Source organism: Anolis carolinensis, chromosome X (assembly GCF_035594765.1).
Source record: "Anolis carolinensis isolate JA03-04 chromosome X, rAnoCar3.1.pri, whole genome shotgun sequence".
NCBI lineage: Eukaryota > Metazoa > Chordata > Lepidosauria > Squamata > Dactyloidae > Anolis > Anolis carolinensis.
Window position 1 is genome coordinate 10470710 of NC_085847.1, and position 22022 is coordinate 10492731.

Consider the following 22022-nt stretch of genomic DNA (forward strand, 5'->3'; position numbering starts at 1 on the left):
TGAAAACTAATTTGTCTCTATACACTAAGTGCTGACTGTAGGGTTTGCAAAAAACAGTGAATAGAGTTGCCATACCAACCAGCTACCCAGATTTCACCAATTTCTTTAGGCATGGCACACAGTACCCTCTTGCTTGAATTCCAAACTTTTTTTCTCTTTTCCTTTTTAAAAGCAAGTCTTTAATCTACGAGGGTTGAATGAAAAGTAATGCCTCCACCTTCGTAACTCCTAAACAGATGGCCGTACTGGTCTGCAGCAGGTCCTGGCTTGTTCAATAGACTCTCCTCTACATTTCCATTTGGCGGGAAGCCTTAGCATTGAATGGTTGTGTTGTTAAAGTGCGAAGTATGGAACCCTGCGCAGACGGGAAAGCCTTAACATTGAACGGTTGTGTTGTTAAAGTTCGAAGTATAGAACCCTATGCAGACGGGAAAGCCTTAGCATTGAACGGTTGTGTTGTTAAAGTTCGAAGTATAGAACCCTATGCAGACGGGAAAGCCTTAGCATTGAACGGTTGTGTTGTTAAAGTTCGAAGTATAGAACCCTATGCAGACGGGAAAGCCTTAGCATTGAACGGTTGTGTTGTTAAAGTGCGAAGTATAGAACCCTATGCAGACGGGGAAGCCTTAGCATTGAATGGTTGTGTTGTTAAAGTGCGAAGTATGGAACCCTGCGCAGACGGGAAAGCCTTAGCATTGAAAGGTTGTGTTGTTAAAGTGCGAAGTATGGAACCCTGCGCAGACGAGGAAGCCTTAGCATTGAAAGGTTGTGTTGTTAAAGTGCCAAGTATGGAACCCTGTGCAGACGGGGAAGCCTTAGCATTGAACAGTTGTCTTGTTAAAGTTCGAAGTATAGAACCCTATGCAAACAGGGAAGCCTTAGCATTGAATGATTGTGTTGTTAAAGTTTGAAGTATGGAACCCTGTGCAGATGGTCGGTCAATGAGACTTAAGCAATGTGCATTCATTGACTTCTTGACAGCAGAAGGTGTCACCCCAAAGGAGATTCATCAGAGAACGCAAGTTGTTTATGGTGATTGTGTTGATGTGAGTCCTGTATGTCATTGGGCGAGTAAGTTTAAAGATGTTGAGGTGGGAACATCTGACTTGCGTGACAAACAAAAAGTTGGACGTCCTGTGACAGCAACCACCAAGTTTCACAAGCCAAAGATTGACAGATTGATTCAGGACGATCGTCATATCACTCAGAGAGAAATTTCAAGCATAATCGGCATTTCACAAGAACGTGTGGGTCACATTATTGCTTTGCTTGGTTATCGGAAGATCTGTGCGCGATGGGAACTGTGAGACGTCGGTTGCGGAAACAGAGTGTTGACTTCTTCCGTGATGGCGTTAGAAAACTTGTTCATCGTTGACAGAAATGTATCCAATTGTCTGGTGATGATGTGGGAAAGTGAATAGTGGTAGTTGAAAAGCACACTCTAAGGATTATTTCTCCGTTTGATTTATTAAAATACTCCCATCCAAACCCAAGTAACGAAGGTGAAGAAGTTACTTTTCATTCAACCCTCGTATGTAGGAGCAGACTTACGCACCCAAATGTGTGGCCTTTCCAATGATTTTGTGAGAAGCAAACCTGTAACAAACCTGGAAAGACCACACATTTGGGTGTGTAAGTCTGCTCTTATATACGAGGGTCCAAGTTGGGAGGAAAAGAGCCATCACCGTTGTTTAGAGAGCAAACAGGCAGGAGCAGGGGAGGAAGAGAGGACTGGAAGTGGAGCTGAGGATGCACAGAAAGGAAACGCATAATTTGTCCATATTCAATATTTCCAAAACCTTAATTCGCCAACAACTTAATTTGGGAATTTCTTTTTCCAATATGTAGCATATGTTATTCTTGCCGCCGTGGTGAGATAATTGAAAAGAACCTCTTTGTTTTTGTCATTTTGAATGTTGAGCATCCCCAAAAGAAAATATTTTGGATCCAGTTCTATTTTAATTTGCAACATCTTTTGTATTGCTTGGTGGATTTCCTTCCAATAACTCTTCGCTTTTTTACAAGTCCACCAGCAGTGGTAAAACGTTCCTATTTGGTCTTCGCATTTCCAGCATTTATTTGACTTTTTTTGTAATAATTTGATAACTTTTGAGGGGTCAAATACCAGCGATAAAACATTTTAATCCAGTTCTGTTGCATATGTGATTTTTAGTCTGGAGTTCCAAGCTCTCTCCCACTCTTCTAGATAACATTTTTTCCCAATATTTTTAGCCCATTCGATCATGGACAAATTGACATATTTACTCAAAAATAATTATGGAATTCCAAGAAAGCAAACGAATTGGGATTTGATAAAAAGTTACTTGGTAGAAATGCAAATGAAGGTGCTAATCTAACCCAAATAGAAAGATTGTAGAAACAAATGGAAGGCAAAGAAGAAGCCGATACCTATTAGAGAGAAGAAGGAAAAGACAATAAAAAGAAGAAAAACAATCTTCTTAAAGTATCTGTGTAAGAGATGGAAGTCAACCCTTTTTGTTAATTTTATTGTTATCTTTTTTTTCCTTTTTTTACCGTCATTTTTATTTTTCCTCTTCCTTCTAATCTATTTTCTTCACCTCTTTTCTTGGTAATTATTGTTCTCACACTTTCACTGTAAGCTTTTATTGGAAAACTTAATAAAAAAAAAAAAGGAAACGCATAATGCGGTGAAGCGAACGGAAAAGAAAAGAAGGTGAGAAATGTAAGGCTTCCAGGACAACATGCAAGGTGTGGAAAAGTACAAGGGAAGGTGTCATTTGTAGGTTATGAAGTTCAAGGGTTTATTATACGGGGAACTAAACTTATGGCTACATGGGGGGAAAGGCCACCCACCTCCCTGATAGATTTAAACATACAGTGCCATATGATTGTCACATCACAAACTGCCAAAACGGAGGCTGACAACGGAAGAAAAAGTCTGAAATTGAACGAGAGCAACAACCCAGCTGCTCCTTCTTCTACCTGCTTCACTGGGGATGTGATTTGAATGCGAGAGTCTTCAAGAAAGTCTTCTCATCCTTCACTTTGTGTGGAGTGATGGTTGTTCCTGTCAATTCAGGGCGAGCATTATACAATTCCCGACACCCTCTGCTCTGTCCCAGCCGCCTCCTGATGAAGATGAAATTGCAGCACTTGGGCTGATTTCTCCAAGGACTGAGACTCTTTTGGATCGTATCTATCTTTGTTTCGTAGCTTTTCGTGGATGTCCGAAGGGACTGTTGTGAATGGCGGAGAGCCAACCTGGTGTCATGGGCAGAAAGCCAGAGCTGGAGCAAGGAGACCTGGCATCATCAGGAAAAGGATTTTGGATTCTATTAGAGCAACTCCAGCTGTCTTTGGGAGCTTTCTTGGCTCCGGACATATCTGGTTTTCAGAAACAAATCTATACATATAAAAGGGTAATGAAATTTTAGCTCAGGACAAAACAACAAAACTACACATCCCAGAAACACTAAATTTGCCAGCACAACCCCTCATCCATGCCTCTATGTTCATACAACAAAAAGAAAAGAAAAATAAAGTCCCAATTAGAGGGAGATGAATAATGGTTTTTATCCAATTGCTGCCAGTTAGAAGGCTAAGCTCCGCCCACTTGGTCTCCTAGCAACCCACTCAGCCCAGGGGACAGGCAGAGTTAGGCCTCACTTAGGCCTCTTCCACACTGCCTATAAGATACAGATTATCTGATTTTAACTGGATTATATGGCAGTGTAGACTCAAGGCCCTTCCACACAGCTATATTACCCATTTATAATGGACTTAATGTCCAGGGAAAACCTTTACCCTTTACCTTAACTACCACCAATTCCTCAATACTTTATTTCCCATACCACCAGACTTCGCCACAGCAACGCGTGGCTGGGCACAGCTAGTAAACCTATAAATCTGTTATTAATATCAGAATCCTGCTTTTTGTTGGTGCTGCGAGCCACCAGGTTTCAGTTCTCGGAATCTGTATCTCACCCCTAACATGACATATATATCCATTGTCATTGAATAAAGAGTCAGCGTGGTTTAGTGGTCTGAATGTTAGATTATGTCTCCAGAGATCAGATTTCAGATCCCCATTCAACCGAGGAAACCTTGGGCATATCATAGGACCCTTCCACATAGCCATATAACCCAGGAAATCCCACGAGATCTGCTTTAACTGGATTATCTGAGTCCACACTGCCATATATTCCAGTTCAAAGCAGAAAATGTAGAATTGTAGTCAGTTGTGTGGAAGGGGCCATATTCTTTCAGCTTTGAAGGAAGGCAAACACCTCTGAACAAATCTTGCCAAGAAAACATTATGGCATGCTTCGTTTGCAGTATCAAGTGTCAGCTGAAGCATTTGCTGCACACTGTTGCAAACAAATTCATGTAAATATCTAAAACAGCCACTAGGTGGCAAACTATACAATGTTTTTGTATGTTTTCCGGGCTGTATGGCCATGTTCCAGAAGTATTCTCTCCTGACGTTTCGCCCACATCTATGGCAGGCATCCTCACCTCACAACCTCCGAGGATGCCTGCCATAGATGTGGGCGAAACATCAGGAGCGAATACTTCTGGAACATGGCCATATAGCCCGGAAAACATACAACAACCCTGTCATCCCGGCCATGAAAGCCTTCGACAATACAAACTACACAGTTTTCTTTGGGAGAAACTAAAGTTTAAGAAGCTATGGTCTAGCTTACATCTTACTAACTTCTTTGTGAGAATACCATGGGGGACCTTGTCAACGTTCTTACTGAAATCAAGATATACTACGTCCACAGCATTCCCTAAATCTACCAAGCTTGTAACTGTATCAAAAAAAAGATACGGTTAATCTGTCATGACTTATTTTTGGGAAATCCATGTTGACTTTTCAGGAGTATGGCATGCCTTTCTAAGCATTTAAACACGGTCTGTTTAATGCTCTGTTCAGTGAAAGTTACCTCACAAAAGGAATGAGGATACTTATTACGTTATAATTGTACTGTATGTTATAATTGTAGTGTATTACAGCTTTGTTATTGTAAAAAGCAGAAAATTACAAGGAACTCATTTATAATGTTCTAGTCCCGGGATTTAAATGAAACATAGTCAATTTCTGTTTGTAAGCTTGGTAAGGGATCACAAGTATGGAATTTAAAGGAACTATCCAAAGCGCTTTATGGAGGGATAAGATTCAGATACATGAATAGCTCAATTGAAATTCATCTATATATATAAAGGAGTAATGGTGTCCGTTCCTCCCACTAAACAACAAAAGTACAAGCCCCCAGAACCTAGAAATTTGGCAACACAGCCCACCATCCTTGCCCCTAGGTTCCGACAACAAAAAGAAAAGAAAAATAAAGTCCTAATTAGAGGGAGAGAAATAATTGTTTTCATCTAATTGCTGCCAGTTAGAAGGCTAAGCTCCACCCACTTGATCTCCTAGCAACCCACTCAGCCCTGTGTTAATAAAAGAATAAAAAATAAAATAAATACAAATAATACAATAAAAATAATAAAAACCACTAAAATAATTAAAAACACTAAAAAGTAATACAATAAAATACTATAATAACAAAATAACTAAAAAATAATACAACAAAATAATAAAATATAATAAAGTTTTTAAAAAGTTATAAGAAAATTAATTAAAAATACAAATAACATCAAATAAAAATTCCACAACAATTTTTAACCAATACCACGACCACTTTGCCACAGCAACGTGTGGCCGGGCACAGCTACTATCTTATTAAAATCTGAATTGAGAACGGAAGTGCTCGAACCTTTGCCTTATTAAGAGTGCATTGTTTCCCACTCTATTTGATCGAATGCCTTTTCTCTTTTTCTTCCTCTCCCTTGCCTTCCTCCCAGGAGCAGCAATAACAATATGTTCAGTGAGGTGGTGAGATTGAACTTCGAAATTGCCAGCTTCAGCAGTCTGTCCGGGACGCAGCCCATCACGTGGCAAGTGGAATATCCCCGAAAGAGGACAACAGACACAGCCCTCTCTGAAATCTTCATTTGCCAGAAGGATCTTGTGGGAATTGTTCCACTGGCAATGGTAAGAGAGTTCATTGTGGGTATTAAAATTGCTTTGAATGTTGTATATTCTTTGAATGTTTAATTGGTATGCATTTGCCCTGATTGTTTACATTTATTTATTTATTTATTTATTTACAGTATTTATATTCTGCCCTTCTCACCCCGAAGGGGACTCAGGGTGGATTACAATGAACACATATATGGCAAACATTCAATGCCAACAGACAAACAACATTCAGTTTTAGACAGACACAGAGGCATTTTTAACATCTTTCCAGCTTCACGATTCCGGCCACAGGGGGAGCTGTTGCTTCACCGTCCATTGGTGGCTGTTCTTCCTCATTCTTTTCCTCGTGAGCAGTTTTATGGTGTTGTAGATTAGTTAAATTAGCCTCCCGCATAAAGCGTACCTAAATTTTCCCTACTTGACAGATGCAACTGTCTTTCGGGGCTGCTAGGTCAACAGCAAGCCGGGGCTATTTTTTTTTTAATGGTCGGAGGCTTAACCCGACCCGGGCTTCGAACTCATGACCTCTCGGTCAGTAGTGATTTATAGCAGCTGGTTACTAGCCAGCTGCGCCACAGCCCGGCCCCCATTCTCTTAATGTTGTTTGAATATGAACATGGCAATTGATTTATTTGGTTATAGTCCTGACTGGCTATGCAGACAGCATTACATTATATAGAACCAAAGTGATATGCATTTTTTTAAAAAGATAGCAATAAATTAGCATAAAATTAGGTGTGGATATGTTTACGTAAATGAAGCCTGTTCACCTAGATACTGTTTTTTCCCCCTAACCTTCTGGCAGCACCTCTGTTCTTAGTCAGCTTTGAGAAAGAAACGTGAATACTATCTAAAATGTATACTTTTATCTTTAGTCCTTTGTTCTAATAATGGTTTTTTTGTGACCTTGACTACCTCAAAGAGTAGAATGCACAATTTGCCTCTCTCTGTTTTCCCCAAAACTCTATCAAAGTGAAAGGGAACCCAAGAGACATGTAGTCTAGCCTCATTTTTGCCAAGCGGAAATACACGCTAAGGCACTATCCTAGTCTTTTATCTCCATGAGGTTCAAACCTGGATCCAGTCAAATAATAATAATAAAGGAATCAATGTTAAATTTCCATTTTCGGATGTTTTTAAAAATGTGTGTGTATATATACATACTTATATATAAGTATCTGTCTATACTAACATAACACTTGAAACATGGGATTTCAAATCTATTGTCATCTCTTTTTATTTATTATTTATTTACTACATTTATATCCCGCTTTTCTCACCCTGAAGGCGACTCAGAGCGGCTTACAAATCAAATGTACATACAATATATTATTAGCATAGCACAATATAAGCATTAAATTACTATATTGTACTATCTATATATATAAAAGGGTAATGAAATTTCAGCCTAGGACAAAACAACAAAACTACACATCCCAGAAACACTAAACTTGGCAGCACAACCCCTCATCTATGCCTCTACATTCATACAACAAACAGCTCCAGCTACTCCAGAAAACGGCCAGGCTTTGAGACTGCAAGGCTATTCACTGCTATTCCACCTGGCCAAAAAAGGATTCCCATAAGCCACAGCAACGCGTGGCCGGGCAAAGCTAGTATCATTATATGGTAATATTATTAGTAATATTACATTTAATATATAATATATAATTAATATTATTATGTTGTACTATCTATATATATAAAAGAGTGATGGCATCACGGCGACCCACAAAACAACAAAACTACAGGCCCCCCAACCTCGAAATTTGACAACACAACCCATCATCCACGCCTCTAGGTTGATACAACAAAAAGAAAAGAAAAATAAAGTCCTAATTAGAGAGAGAGGAATAATTGCTTTTATCCAATTGCTGCCAGTTAGAAGGCTAAGCTCCTCCAACTTGGTCTCCTAGCAACCCAATCCAAAATAATAAAAAACACTAAAAAATTAATACAATAAAATACTATAATAACAGAAAATAACTAAAAATTATACAAGAAAATAATAAAATATAATAAATTAAAATATAACTTACCATAAAATTAATTTAAAAAATTGCAAATAACGTCAAATAAAAATTACACAACAATTTTTAACCAGTACCACCACCACTTTGCCACAGCAACGCAAGGCCAGGCACAGCTAGTATATATATAATTTGCATTAATTACTGAATTGTATGGATCCAGGTTTGACTATTTAATGGTGATGCAATGGGTTAAACTGCTGAGCTTCTGAACTTGCTAACTGAAAGATCGGTGGTTCGAATCCGGGAACGGGGTGAGCTCCCGCTGTTAGCCCCAGCTTCTGCCAACCTAGAAATTCGAAAACATGCCAATGTGAGTAGATCAATGGGAACTGTTCCAGCGGGAAGGTAACGTGCTCCATACAGTCATGGAAGTGGCCACTTGGCCTTGGAGGTGTCTACGGACAACGCCGGCTCTTCGGCTTAGAAACAGAGATGAGCACCAACCCGCAGAGTCGGACACGACTAGACTTTCTTTACCTAAAAAATGGTTTGTGGAAATCAACAAGATTTTGAGTTCTGCTATAACAGAAGTGAATGAATGGAATCATTTCAGTTTATTTTCGTGTTCATCTGGTGAAAGTCAACGTCCTTGGCCAAGAAAACTGGAGATAAAAGAAAATAACAAGCTTCACCTTGGGTCCAGGACACATCCCAAAATATGCTTAGTGCTGAGTGCATCTGTTTCTCAGCTGTGCCTGGTGATAAGATTCGGCACAGACCATTGCGCATCATGCAAATAAAATACAGGTTGATAAAGTGACAGTAATTTTTTGAAAGTCGCGGGAGGAGAGAGGATATGACTAGACAACGTTCACGGCTCTCTACCGCCGACTTGGCAGCTCCAGTCTGGGTCCTATTTTATTCATTCCATCTTCATCGGAGTGTTAATTTTCAGCAGAGCAGATTGCCTAGCAATTCCCTTATTCGGTATCACAGAGAAAGTGCATGTGTCAAAGGGAAAAAAATGATCTTTGTCACCTGCCAAAAGGTCAACATTGTTCCACGCATTTAAAGCTAAGTACTACCGAGTCTGCATGAAAACCAGGGAGGACCAAGCTTGTGTAATGGAAACATCTTTATTGTAGTGAAGTCAGATGTGTTAGCTCTCAAAACAACTTGTGTGTGTATATATATAGTTGTAATCTGTCATTCTAACACTATGGATCTGCCCTACAGATCATTTGGAATTGTGAGAGTAGAGATCCAAAAAAAAAAAAAACAAACCTGGAAAGCAAATGATAGTGGAAGTCTGAGAGTGGAGGCATTGAAACCACTATGCAATTCAGGGAGATAGGGCAGTCTACAAATAAATTATTATTATTATTATTATTGACACAACGACGTTGTATGACACAGCAAACAAGATAGATATGTTGGATTTCGTATCACAAAACCACAAGTCGAACACTTCCCAAGTGTCTAGGACTGTGTGATGTATTTTCGGATGATGTGCGCAGATCCCAGTAGGGTGGCCTTTTGCAGTTGGCAGATCGTAATTTTGTCAATGTCTATTGTTTCCAAATGCCGGCTGAGATCTTTTGGCACGGCACCCAGTGTGCCCATCACCACCAGGACCACCTGCACTGGTTTCTGCCAGAGTCTTTGAAGTTCAATCTTGAGGTGCTGAGAGCGGCTGAGTTTTTCCTGTTGTTTTTTGTCAATCCGACTGTCTCCTGGTATGGTGACATCAATAATCCAAACATTTTTCTTTTCCACAACTGTGATGTCTGGTGTGTTGTGTTCCAGAACTTTGTCAGTCTGGATTCGGAAGTCCCACAGTATCTTTGTGTGTTCATTTTCCACTACTTTTGCAGATTTGTGATCCCACCAGTTCTTTGCTGCTGGGAGGTGGTACTTGAGGCATAAGTTCCAATGAATCATTTGGGCCACATAGTTGTGCCTCTGTTTGTAGTCTGTCTGTGTGATTTTCTTACAGAAGCTGAGGATATGAGCAATGGTTTCATCAGCTTCCTTGCACAGTCTGCATTTTGGGTATTATTATTATTATTATTATTATTATTATTATTATTATTATTATTTGATACACAACAAGATTAGTATTTATTTATTTACAGTATTTATACTCTACCCTTCTCACCCCGAAGAGGACTCAGGGCAGATTACAATGCACATATACATGGCAAACATTCAATGCCATTAGACATACAACATACAGAGGCAATTTAACATTTTTCCAGCTTCCAGCTTCATGAGGGTATTCTTGATTCCGGCCACAGGGGGAGCTGCCGCTTCATCACTCACTTGTGACACCGAGTCCTTGATGGTAGTACTTTCTCATTCTTTTGCATGCTTCTGTACGTTTTTAAGGTGTCGTAAATTAGTTAAATTAGCCTCTCCACATAAAGCAGTACCTAAATTTTCTACTCGACAGATGCAACGGGCTGGCTTCAAACTCATGACCTCTCAGTCAATAGTGATTTTATTGTAGCTGGCTACTAACCAGCTGCACCACAGCCCGGCCACAACCCATACACAACAAACAAGATCACTATGCTGGATTTTGTATTGGATCAACATTGGACACTTCCCAAGTGTCTAGAACTATGTGATGTTTACACTACTGCGATCACGGCTCTCAACATCATAGAAGCAGTTAAGCCCCATCCCCTTCAACGACAAGACAGGACCCAATGGGGGGCTATTATTATTATTATTATTATTATTATTATTATTATTATTATTGACACAACGACGTTGTATGACACAGCAAACAAGATAGATATGCTGGATTTCGTTTCACAAAACCACAAGTCGAACACTTCCCAAGTGTCTAGGACTGTGTGATGTATTTTCGGATGATGCGTGCAGATCTCAGTAAGGTGGCCCTTTGCAGTTGGCAGATCGTAATTTTGTCAATGTCTATTGTTTCCAAATGCCGGCTGAGATCTTTTGGCACGGCACCCAGTGTGCCCATCACCACCGGGACCACCTGCACTGGTTTCTGCCAGAGTCTTTGAAGTTCAATCTTGAGGTCCTGATAGCGGCTGAGTTTTTCCTGTTGTTTTTCTTCAATGCGACTGTCACCTGGGATGGCGACATCAATGATCCAAACCTTGTTCTTTTCCACAACTGTGATGTCTGGTGTGTTGTGTTCCAGAACTTTGTCAGTCTGGATTCGGAAGTCCCACAGTATCTTTGCGTGTTCATTTTCCACAACCTTTGCAGGTTTGTGATCCCACCAGTTCTTAACTGCAGGGAGGTGATACTTATTATTATTCTTATTCTTCTTCTTATTATTATTATTATTCTTATTATTATTATTATTATTATGTCTTAGACTGCAGAAACAATCCACAGCCCTTCTTAAGCTTCTTCGTCTTTTTCATTGTTTTGTTTTCCAGTTTCTCTTGTGAACATAGACCGAATTCTTGGCTGCCACATTTGCTCTGGTGTGAAATACCCCCTTGCCTTCCTCCTCTTCTCTCCGATCTGGCAGGCAAAAGCAGCAACTGTGGACACATATGGTGGCTGCAGTATTTGGCAGCCATGGGATTGAAAAGTAAAGTTGTTTGCGGGCAACAGCATCTGGGCATGGGAGCTGGCTGGCTGGGCTTGCATCTGCCTGGTTGTGAAGTTTCTCCAAGATTGTCGGCTCCTGCTGCCACGGCAGCTGTAAGGTTGCCCGCGGAGGTTCTGATGACCAGAAACTAGCTTACAGGATCACTGTCTTTTCTGATAGGAACTCCAGCTTAAGTATAATTTTAAGTCTCGGTTGTCAAACTGCAGCTGAGAAGTACATCATGAATCTTCTTGGAGGAAGATCAAGGTGAACTTCCAGTGCCAGGAAATAACTAAGTGACCAGTTGTTAGAGTTAGCTTCAGCAAATAATCTAAAACAGTTGTGCAACAGTGTTGCTGTATTCCACTACACTACAGCTACATCATATTATTTTACAACCGGTTGTGTAACAGGCAGCATCAAACCATGATGACCTGCTTCCCAAAGTATAACACCAGTACTTTAGATTTTCTTCTGACGTTGAGTAGCAACTAGCCAGTCACCCCTACATCGTTGCCAAAATGCTGCTTTGAGGACGCAAGCGGCAGAGTTTTGTGGGGAAGGAGTTGCCAAGCTCATTCATCGCTATGGTAAGTGCCGAGATTTGAATGGCGACCATGTTGAGAAGTGGTATTTGGGTGCGGCTTTCAACTGCATATGGCAAATGTTTTCTCCTATACTTTGTTCATTTTTAATTCCAAAACGTAATCTACTTTCTGGATAACCCTCGTACAACAACAGAGATTTGGCAGCCCTGCATTTGCTGCAAATTTTGAATTTGTGAAGTACAGTGTTCCCTCACTACGTCGCGATTCACTTTTGGCGGACTTGCTGTTTTGCGGTTTTTCAATAAGCGGCAACGGGAGGAGAAGGAGGTGATTTATCAACACACGATTGGTTGATAAAGATTTAAAATAGTGTATAACTACTAAAATCTATATATATAAAAGGGTAATCAAATTTCGGCCTAGGACAAAACAACAAAACTACACATCCCAGAAACACTAAACTTGGCAGCGCAACCCCTCATCCATGCCTCTACGTTCATACAACAAAAAGAAAAGAAAAATAAAGTCCTAATTAGAGGGAGAGGAATAATTGTTTTTATCCAGTTGCTGCCAGTTAGAAGGCTAAGCTCCGCCCACTTGGTCTCCTAGCAACCCACTCAGCCCAAGGGACAGGCAGAGTTAGGCCTCACTTAGGCCTCTTCCCCACTGCCTATAAAATACAGATTGTCAGATTTTAACTGGATTATATGGCAGTGTAGACTTGTCTACGGACAACACCAGCTCTTCGGCTTAGAAATTGAGATGAGCCCCAAAACCTGAGTCAGACACGACTAGACTTAATGTCAGGGGAAAACCTTTAGCCTTTACCTTAACTACCACCAATTCCTCAATAATTTATTTCCCATACCACCAGACTTCACCACAGCAACGCGTGGCCGGGCACAGCTAGTAATGTATAAGTATTGAAATAAATATAGTGTCCCTTCTTCGCGGACTTTCACTTATTGCGGGTGGTTCTGGAACGTAACCTCTGCAATAAGTGAGGGAACACTGTATTCTTTTATAGTCTCTTCACATATTGTTGGCTACAGTCCTTTTACTGCGTTGTTTAATTTAAAAAATAACTTTCAAAAGTTTTAGGCGAAAGTTATCCAAGTCCGCAACACATTCTACACCTTCACACCTGTACTTTAAACAAAGTTCTTGCTTTTTCAAGCAGGATCTTTGTAATGCCCGCTGCATTATTATTTTAAAAAATAAACCACACTGCTAGTTGTTGAGTGCTCTCATGCTACAATTGTCAGCCGCGATAATGGCAAGCTGGAGGGAAAGAAACTTGGTCAAATGAAATGGAAAGGAAAGGATTGGCAGCATTAATTTTAATCTGGGCTCAACAAGGCTGCCTTCCCTCCCATTTCCCCTCCCTGCTCCATCAACATTGATTGTCCTTCCGCAAGATTTGTTGCCTCCCCAAACAATAAGAAATGTTCTTACTTTACAATTTATTACCCTTGTAAGCCTCCTGAAATCTCTTGTTAGTGAAAAATGGTTACACTGCAGTTTGCATGAATTGATGCCTATTGAATACTGAGTGCATCAGTATTGGCATTTAAGATATTTGGATCTCGGGCTTTTCCGATAGATAGTAGCAAAATGGGGATTCGCGATGATTTTGGCACGAGTGCTTGGAATACAAATGATCTTTGGCACGTAGTATGGTTGAGCGTTCACTATGATATGTGTATATGTTTAACCTCAGATCTCTTTAAGACACCTAAATAGGAATGTTTGTTTCCTCCTCCAAAGCAGCTCACAAGAAAGGTAAACAAGTTACAGGAATTAAGTTAGTCATAAAAAGTTGCTTTTTTAATCCCTAAGCAACAATATTAATACACTGATATTTTCAAACAATATAAAAGCTTATATAAACACATACAGTAGAGTCTCACTTATCCAACATTCTGGATTATCCAATGCATTTTTGTGGTCAATGTTTTCAATACATCGTGCTATTTTGGTTCTAAATTCGTAAATACAGCAATTACAACATAACATTACTGCATATTGAACTGCTTTTTCTGTCAAATTTGTTGTATAACATGATGTTCTGGTGCTTAATTTGTAAAATCATAACCTAATTTGATGTTTAATAGGCCTTTCCTTAATCCCTCCTTATTATCCAACATATTCGCTTATCCAACATCCTGCTGGCCCGTTTATGTTAGATAAGTGAGACTCTACTGTACCTAGTTCCCAACAGACCTCACAACCTCTGAGGATGCCTACCATAGATGTGGATGAAACGTCAGGAGAGAATGCTTCTGGAATTGGCTATACACTAACTGTGGTGCAGCAGGTTAGTAGCCAGCTACTGGCCGGATCAAAGCCTGGGTCGGATTGAGTTCCCGACTGTCAATAGCCTAGCTTGCTACCCATCTAAGCAGCTCAAAAAACAGTTGCACATGTTGAGTAGAATATTCTAGATACTGCATATGCAGGGAGGCTATTAGCACAGAGTCAACAGAGGAACTGATCAGCAACTGAACAAGAGGTTTGGGGAGAATTCATCATGATTTACAGGAGTTGTACTTGACCTATATCCAGAGAGCACTATGAACCCAACCAACAATGGATCTGGACCAAACTCGCCACAAACGATGGGACTTGCAGTACCTTCACTGATATTGTGACTCCCACCGACAATGGACTGGGACCAAACTTGGCACAGAGAAGCCCCGTGACCAACTGGACATACTGCAAGGGTTCTTGGGAATGGAATTTGATTTTGGGAGTTATAGTTCCAAGCATCCAGAAAGCACTGGACTCAGCTGACAACTTGGCATACAGACCCAACATGGCCAACTGTGCATACAGGCCTGGTTTGGGGGTGATTGACCTCGGATCTGGGAGTTGTAGTTCACCCTTATCCAGAGAGCCCTGAACCCAGCCGACGACAGATCTGGATCAAACTTGGCATGCAGACCCAACATGGCCAACTGTGCATACAGGTCTGGTTTGGGGGTGATTCACCTCGGACGTGGGAGTTGTAGTTCATCCTTATCCAGATTGCCCTGAACCCAGCCGACGACAGATCTGGATCAGACTTGGCACACTGACCCAACATGGCCAACTGTGCATACGGGCCTGGTTTGGGGGTGATTGACTTCGGATCTGGGAGTTGTAGTTCACCCTTATCAAGATTGCCCTGAACCCAGCCAACGACAGATTTGGATCAAACTTGGCACACTGACCCAACATGGCCAACTGTGCATACGGGCCTGGTTTGGGGGTGATTGACTTCGAGTCTGGGAGTTGTAGTTCACCCTTATCAAGATTGCCCTGAACCCAGCCGACGACAGATTTGGATCAAACTTGGCACATAGACCCAACATGGCCAACTGTGCATACAGGCCTGGTTTGGGGGTGATTGACTTCGAGTCTGGGAGTTGTAGTTCACCCTTATCAAGATTGCCCTGAACCCAGCTGACGACAGATCTGGATCAAACTTGGCACACTGACCCAACATGGCCAACTGTGCATACGGGCCTGGTTTGGGGGTGATTGACTTCGAGTCTGGGAGTTGTAGTTCACCCTTATCCAGATTGCCCTGAACCCAGCCGACGACAGATTTGGATCAAACTTGGCACACTGACCCAACATGGCCAACTGTGCATACGGGCCTGGTTTGGGGGTGATTGATTTCGAGTCTGGGAGTTGTAGTTCACCCTTATCCAGATTGCCCTGAACCCAGCCGACGACAGATTTGGATCAAACTTGGCACACTGACCCAACATGGCCAACTGTGCATACGGGCCTGGTTTGGGGGTGATTGACTTCGAGTCTGGGAGTTGTAGTTCACACTTATCCAGAGAGCCCTGAACCCAGCCGACGACAGATCTGGATCAAACTTGGCACACCGACCCAACATGGCCAACTGCAAATACTGGCAGCATTTGGGAGTGCTTGCCCTGGGAATCTGGGAGTTGTAGTTCACCCTTATCCAGACAACACTGAACCCAGCCAACGACAGATCTGGACCAAACTTCCGTGATATTACCTATCATCCCAAAACAAACAATGCCTACTTCTAATAACCCAGCCACCGCCGGGTCCCCAAGCTATGTATCTTGAAGAGCAAATAGATACACAAAATATCAAGTTTTGCCTCTCTTCTTCCTCCTCGTACACTTCTGTCCCCTTTGCTGTAATTTTTATGACTGCTTTGCCATCTTATTTCCCTTTGCCGTGTGATTGAGTGCCTGCGTTATTATGATTGCTTATCAAAAATTAAAGACGGGCCTCCAAAATGAGGCAAAAGCTGGTGGTAATGTCTCCCTATAGAGTTGCAAAATGGATTGCATTAAACAAGGATTATTTTTTTTTTTGGCAGGGAGCTTTTATACAGCTTTTCTACTCTCCCTCCGTCCAACCGCCAAAAACAGAATCCACAAATACTGGCCCAAGTGCCCTGTGTCCTCTCTTGCTAAAATATTGAAGAGCAGGAGAAGTCTTTGGACAATGGAGTCCACCCATTAGGAGAGGAAAGGCAGGCTCTTTAATAAACCCTATCCTGTTAATTTACACAAGCCAGAAGCCATCTGATGCAACAGTGGAAATGACAGATGTATGGTGCAGCTTCGGTTTATTTTGAAATATTTATTTAGCAGCACTCTTGCCTGGGAGCGCTGAAGTCCATAAAAGCGTTGTATGGAAGAAGAAAAAAAGAGGGGTGAAAGAATAAGAAAATTATAAGGAATTAAGAGCCATTATATCTTTTACACACATATTCATAAATAATAATAAATTTTATTTGTAGACCGCTGTATCTCCCCAAAGGGACTCAGGGCGGTTTCCAATGTAGATAAAGCATTCAATTGACAACATAAACAAGACAACATACTGTATATACTCGAGTATAAGCCTAGTTTTTCAGCCTTTTTTTTAAGACTGAAAAAACCCCCCTCAGCTTATACTCAGGTGAGGGTCCTGGTTGGCTTATATTTGGTTCAGCTTATACTCGAGAATATATAAATTATAAATATTTTATAAATATAAATATATTTATTTTACTCTATTTTTATTATTATTAATACATTTATTATTTCACTCTGATCTTATTATTATTATTGCATTTATTATTGCATCTATTATTATTATTATTATTAATATTATTGCATTTATGATTGCATCTATTATTGCATCTATTATTATTATTATTATTGCATTTATTATTATTATTATTATTATTATTATTATTATTATTTCCCTCATTTCTCATCCGAAGGGACTCAAGGCGGCTCACAATCTGGCAAAAATTCAGTGCCAATATACAATACAAAAAGATAAAACATAAGCAATTAAAACAATTTAACAAAATACAATAAATACATTTAAAACCATTTTATTTTACTCTATTTATTATTATATGTATTATTTTCCTGTATTTATTATTATTACTACATGTATTATTTTACTCTGTTATTATTAAAAAGGATACATAAGCACATTTACATTGAAGACGATGAGAATAATGATTTGATCAGAGTTGGACAGTCTTATAGTAAATTTGAGCTTGATGTAAATATTCAAAAACATTTAATCTACTGATGCCTCAATTAATGTAATTTTATTGGTATCTATTTTTATTTCTGAAATTTACCACCCTCAGCTTATACTGGAGTCAATGTTTTCCCAGTTTTTTTTTTTTTTTTTTTTTTTTGTAGTAAAATTAGGTGCCTTGGCTTATATTCGGGTCGGCTTATACTCGAGTATATACGGTAATCATAATAAAAACATCAACATGTTACTATTAAAACCAATCAAAATATTTTAAAAAGGGAATCAAAGTTGAAAAGGTTATTTCCATGAAAGCCAAAAGTCCAAAAATCCATTCAAGGAAAGTCTCTGAAATAATTCCACAGATATATTCAAAGACAAAGTACATAAATCCAAGGCAGACAAAACTGTGCCTCACAAGACCATGACGCAGGAACAGCTTGAAAACTTAAATACATTCATTACAAGCCCATGATACCGAAAGTCGTTTGCCTGAATGTAGCATTGCTCTCACAAAGATTATACCAGCATGAATCACTTTTAAAAAGCCAGAATCCCTCCCATGAGGTCACTTCTCTTGCACCTGCCTTCCTGATCCTTATCTCTAAGTCACTTGGAGAAGCGAGTCTGTCTTAAATTCAGGCCCTGTTTTCTCAACTCTAATCTCTTTGATTTCAATAAACATTCATCTCCCATATTTCCCTCAGTCTGCACTTCTGGCAGGTTCCCATGGGAATGGATATCGCCTCTATCGTTCTCTTGGGAACTTCCAGGAGAGTCCAAAACATTTCCCTCTGGACTTTCTGAATCTCTCGCAGAATCCTCTTCCCAGTGCTGTTGCCTTGTTGTGCATCACATTGGCCGGGCAAAAAGTGAGTGCCATTGTGGGAGTATAGTTCCCATCCCTCCTAAAAGAGCTATTCAAAGCCTCGGTAGATGGATAAATAACCTGACCTAGCACAAGACAGCTTCCAATATATATTTTTAAGACTTCTGGTTTCACTTAGCTGGAGAACTATTTTTATGGGAAAACGGTCTCCTTTTAAAATCAGTTTCCACAAATATACCGTGCATTGATGTCTGACCCAAGCGAAGGCTTTTTGCATTTTTCATAATCTCTTCGGCAAATATAATCTCCCTTTAGCAAATGCTAGCCCTGGCTCAAGGAAGCTTTGATTATACACAGGCAATTGGATCTCGTGTGCCGGACCAAAACTCCTGCTTCAGCATCCCATGTTCCATTTTTAAAAGACGGGAGAAGAAACTTGATGCTATATAGCGAGATCAAGAAAGTAGCTGGACTTTAATTATTATAGTTATTTAGTCACCGCCGCGAGAATAACATATGCCAGACTTTGGAGACGAAAGGAGATTCCAAATAAGGAGGAATGGTTAAATAAAGTCATGGCGGTGATGAACATGGATAAACTCACATATTGGTTATCTCCAAGCCAAGGTTTACCAAAGAAAGAAACCAACTGGGACTTGGTAAAGGACTACTTAAAACAAATGAAATTTGACCCTATCTGCTGAATCAGATACAATCTTAGAGACTGATGAGGACGAAGGGGTTGTGGTAATTTACCAATTTTTACGATATATATAAAAAATCTATGATGAACCAGTTAAATTTAGATGGAAATCAACATATTTTTCTTTTCTTTTTTCCAGTTTACTAGTATTATTTTTTCATTTTTTCCTGTTTTTTTACTATATATTTTTCATCTTTTTTTTCTTTTTTTTCTTTTTTAATATCTTCTTTCCTACTTTCCTATAAACAATCAGTGTTCTCCCACTTTCGATGTGAAAATTTCATTACTTGCTAATTTATATTTTCTTTCTAACCTTAAATACAAAATTTTTAATAAAAAATATTTTATAAAAAAAAAAGAAAGTAGCTGGCCTTTAATTTACCTGGTGGCTTTACGCACCATATTGTTATGGTTGGTGATAGGTCTTCATGTTATCTCTCCCTTGGGAAAGAATGCTAGCTGCTGCACTTTCCTTCCTTTTGGCCATCCTTTCATTCAGCAATGCAATTCACTGACTCTGCAGTTCTTCCTCTCAGTCCTGATACAATCCTGGAACAGCTAGTTTCCACTTATGTGGGTCGAGGAGAGAGAAAAACCTGCCGTGAATTGGTATGGGTTCTAAATCCTAGTCGAGTATATGCTTCAAATTGAAATCCAATCATGACCTGCTATGGAAATATCGTTTCAGCTTGTTTGCAAGTGTTGTCTGTTGCTTTCCTTGACTTTTTATATATATAAAAAAAACTTTACAAGGGCTTGCATAATTGAAATTTTGCAATGTGGCCTTCGTGAAGCACTTCAAAAGAAGCTGCCGGTGGAATGCCTTTTTTTTAACGTTTGGATGTTAACAGGGAGACTTCACTTCAAAGACGCCATGCAAGAAGGAGCAAGGATTTTAAAGATTGCTCAGAGGCATCCAACTTGAGGAGCGTGGCACATTTTCCACACACCCCACTGTCTTTGAGACTTTAATTTGTCAGGTTGATCGTGAAATCTTAACTGACTGGTTTTTATAGCAAAGGATATATGCAATATATATAAATCCAAATTTATTTAATGCTTAGACCAGGGGTCCCCAAACTTTTAAAACAGGGGGCCAGTTCATGATCCTTCGGACCATTGGAGGGCCGGACTATAGTGGGCCGAGCAATAATAATAATAATAATGAATAATAACAACAATAATAACAACAACAACAATAAAAGGAGGGTTGGAAGAGACCCTTTGGGCCATTGAGTCCAATCCCCTTCTGCCTTTGTGCACCGAAAGCACAAGCAAAGCACCCCTGACAGATGGCCACCCAGCCTCAATGTTAATAATAATAATAATAATAATAATAATAATAATAATAATAATAATAATAAAGAGGGTTGGAAGAGACCTCTTGGGCCATTTAGTCCAACCCCCTTCAGCCTCGTGTATCAAAAGCACAAGCAAAGCATCCCTGACAGATGGCCACCCAGCTTCAATGGTAATAATAATAATAATAATAATAATAATAATAATAATAATAATAATAATAATTCTCAATTAAAAGGCAAAGTATGGATGGTCGATATTGCAATCCCAGGGTACAGCAAGATTGAGGAGAAACAATTGGAAAAGCTGACACAATATGAGGATTTAAAGATCAAACTGCAAAGACTCTGGCACAAGCCAGTCAAGGTGGTCCTAGTGGTGATCGGCACACTGGCTGCAGTGCCTAAAGACCTTGGCCTGCACTTAAACACAATCGGCACTGACAAAATTACCATCTGTCAGCTGCAGAAGGCCACCTTACTTGGATCTGCCCGCATTATTCACCAATACATTACACAGTCCTAGACACTTGGCAAGTGTCTGACGTGTGATCCAATACAACAGCCAGCAGAATGTCTGCTGTGGACTCATCTTGTTGCGTGTCATAATATAATAATAATAATAATAATAATAATAATAATAATAATAATAATAATAATAATAATAATAATGGTTGTAAGAGAAGAAGAGACCCCTTAGGTCATTTAGCCCAACCCCCTTCTGCCCTTGTGCCATGGGGGGCCGGATAAATGGCTTTGATGGGCCGCATCCGGCCCCCGGGCCTTAGTTTGGGGACCCCTGGCTTAGACCATAGGTCTTTTGCATGCAAGACAAACAAACAAATACACAAAAGCCAGACCATCAAATACAATATAAAACATGCCATTAAAACCCTATATAAATCATTAAAACATTAAAATGCAGTGTTCCCTCACTTATTGCGGGGGTTATGTTCCAGAACCACCCGCAATAGGTGAAAATCTGCAAAGTAGGAACACTATATTTTTTTCAATACTTATACATTATTTTAGTAGTTCTACACTTATTTTAAGTCTTTATCAACCAATCGTGTGTTGATAAATCGCCTCCTTCTCCTCCCGTTGCCGCTCGGGCTCCTTTTCTCTCCCTTCGGTTTCTCCTTCCTCCCTTCCTTAGCCTGTAAATTGTAATTTTTTATGATTTATACAAGGGCTATCCACAAAGTAGATTACGTTTTGGAATTAAAAACGAACAAAGTATAGAAGAAAACATTTACCATATGCAGTTGAAAGCCACACCCAAATACCACATCTCACATAGTCGCCATTCAAATCTAGGCACTTACCATAGCAAGGAATGAGCTTGGAAACTCCTTCCCCACAAAACTCTGCCGCTTGCATCCTCTACCACTTGTTTCCAGCAACGGGGACGTGGCTGGCAACGCAGCGTTTTGGCAAAGTTGCGCAGCTGTGGGAAGGGGTGACCGGCTGGTTGAGGACGCAAGTGGCAGAGTTTTGTGGGGAAGGAGTTGTCAAGCTCATTCATCACTATGATAAGTGCCTAGATTTG

At 40.0% G+C, this 22022-nt stretch overlaps 1 protein-coding gene across 2 annotated transcripts in view; it reads left to right on the top strand.

The window, feature by feature from the left end:
* The window catches only part of tmem132c (transmembrane protein 132C), a 155667-nt gene that overhangs the window by 113921 nt on the left and 19724 nt on the right, over positions 1-22022 (top strand). The window contains exon 4 of one of the 2 annotated variants that reach the window (XM_008113645.3): positions 5854-6037. In XM_008113645.3, the coding sequence (XP_008111852.2) occupies positions 5854-6037 (184 nt within the window). Of the gene's footprint in view, positions 1-5847; positions 6038-22022 lie in introns of both variants that reach the window. The other variant, XM_008113644.3, reaches the window with a different exon arrangement.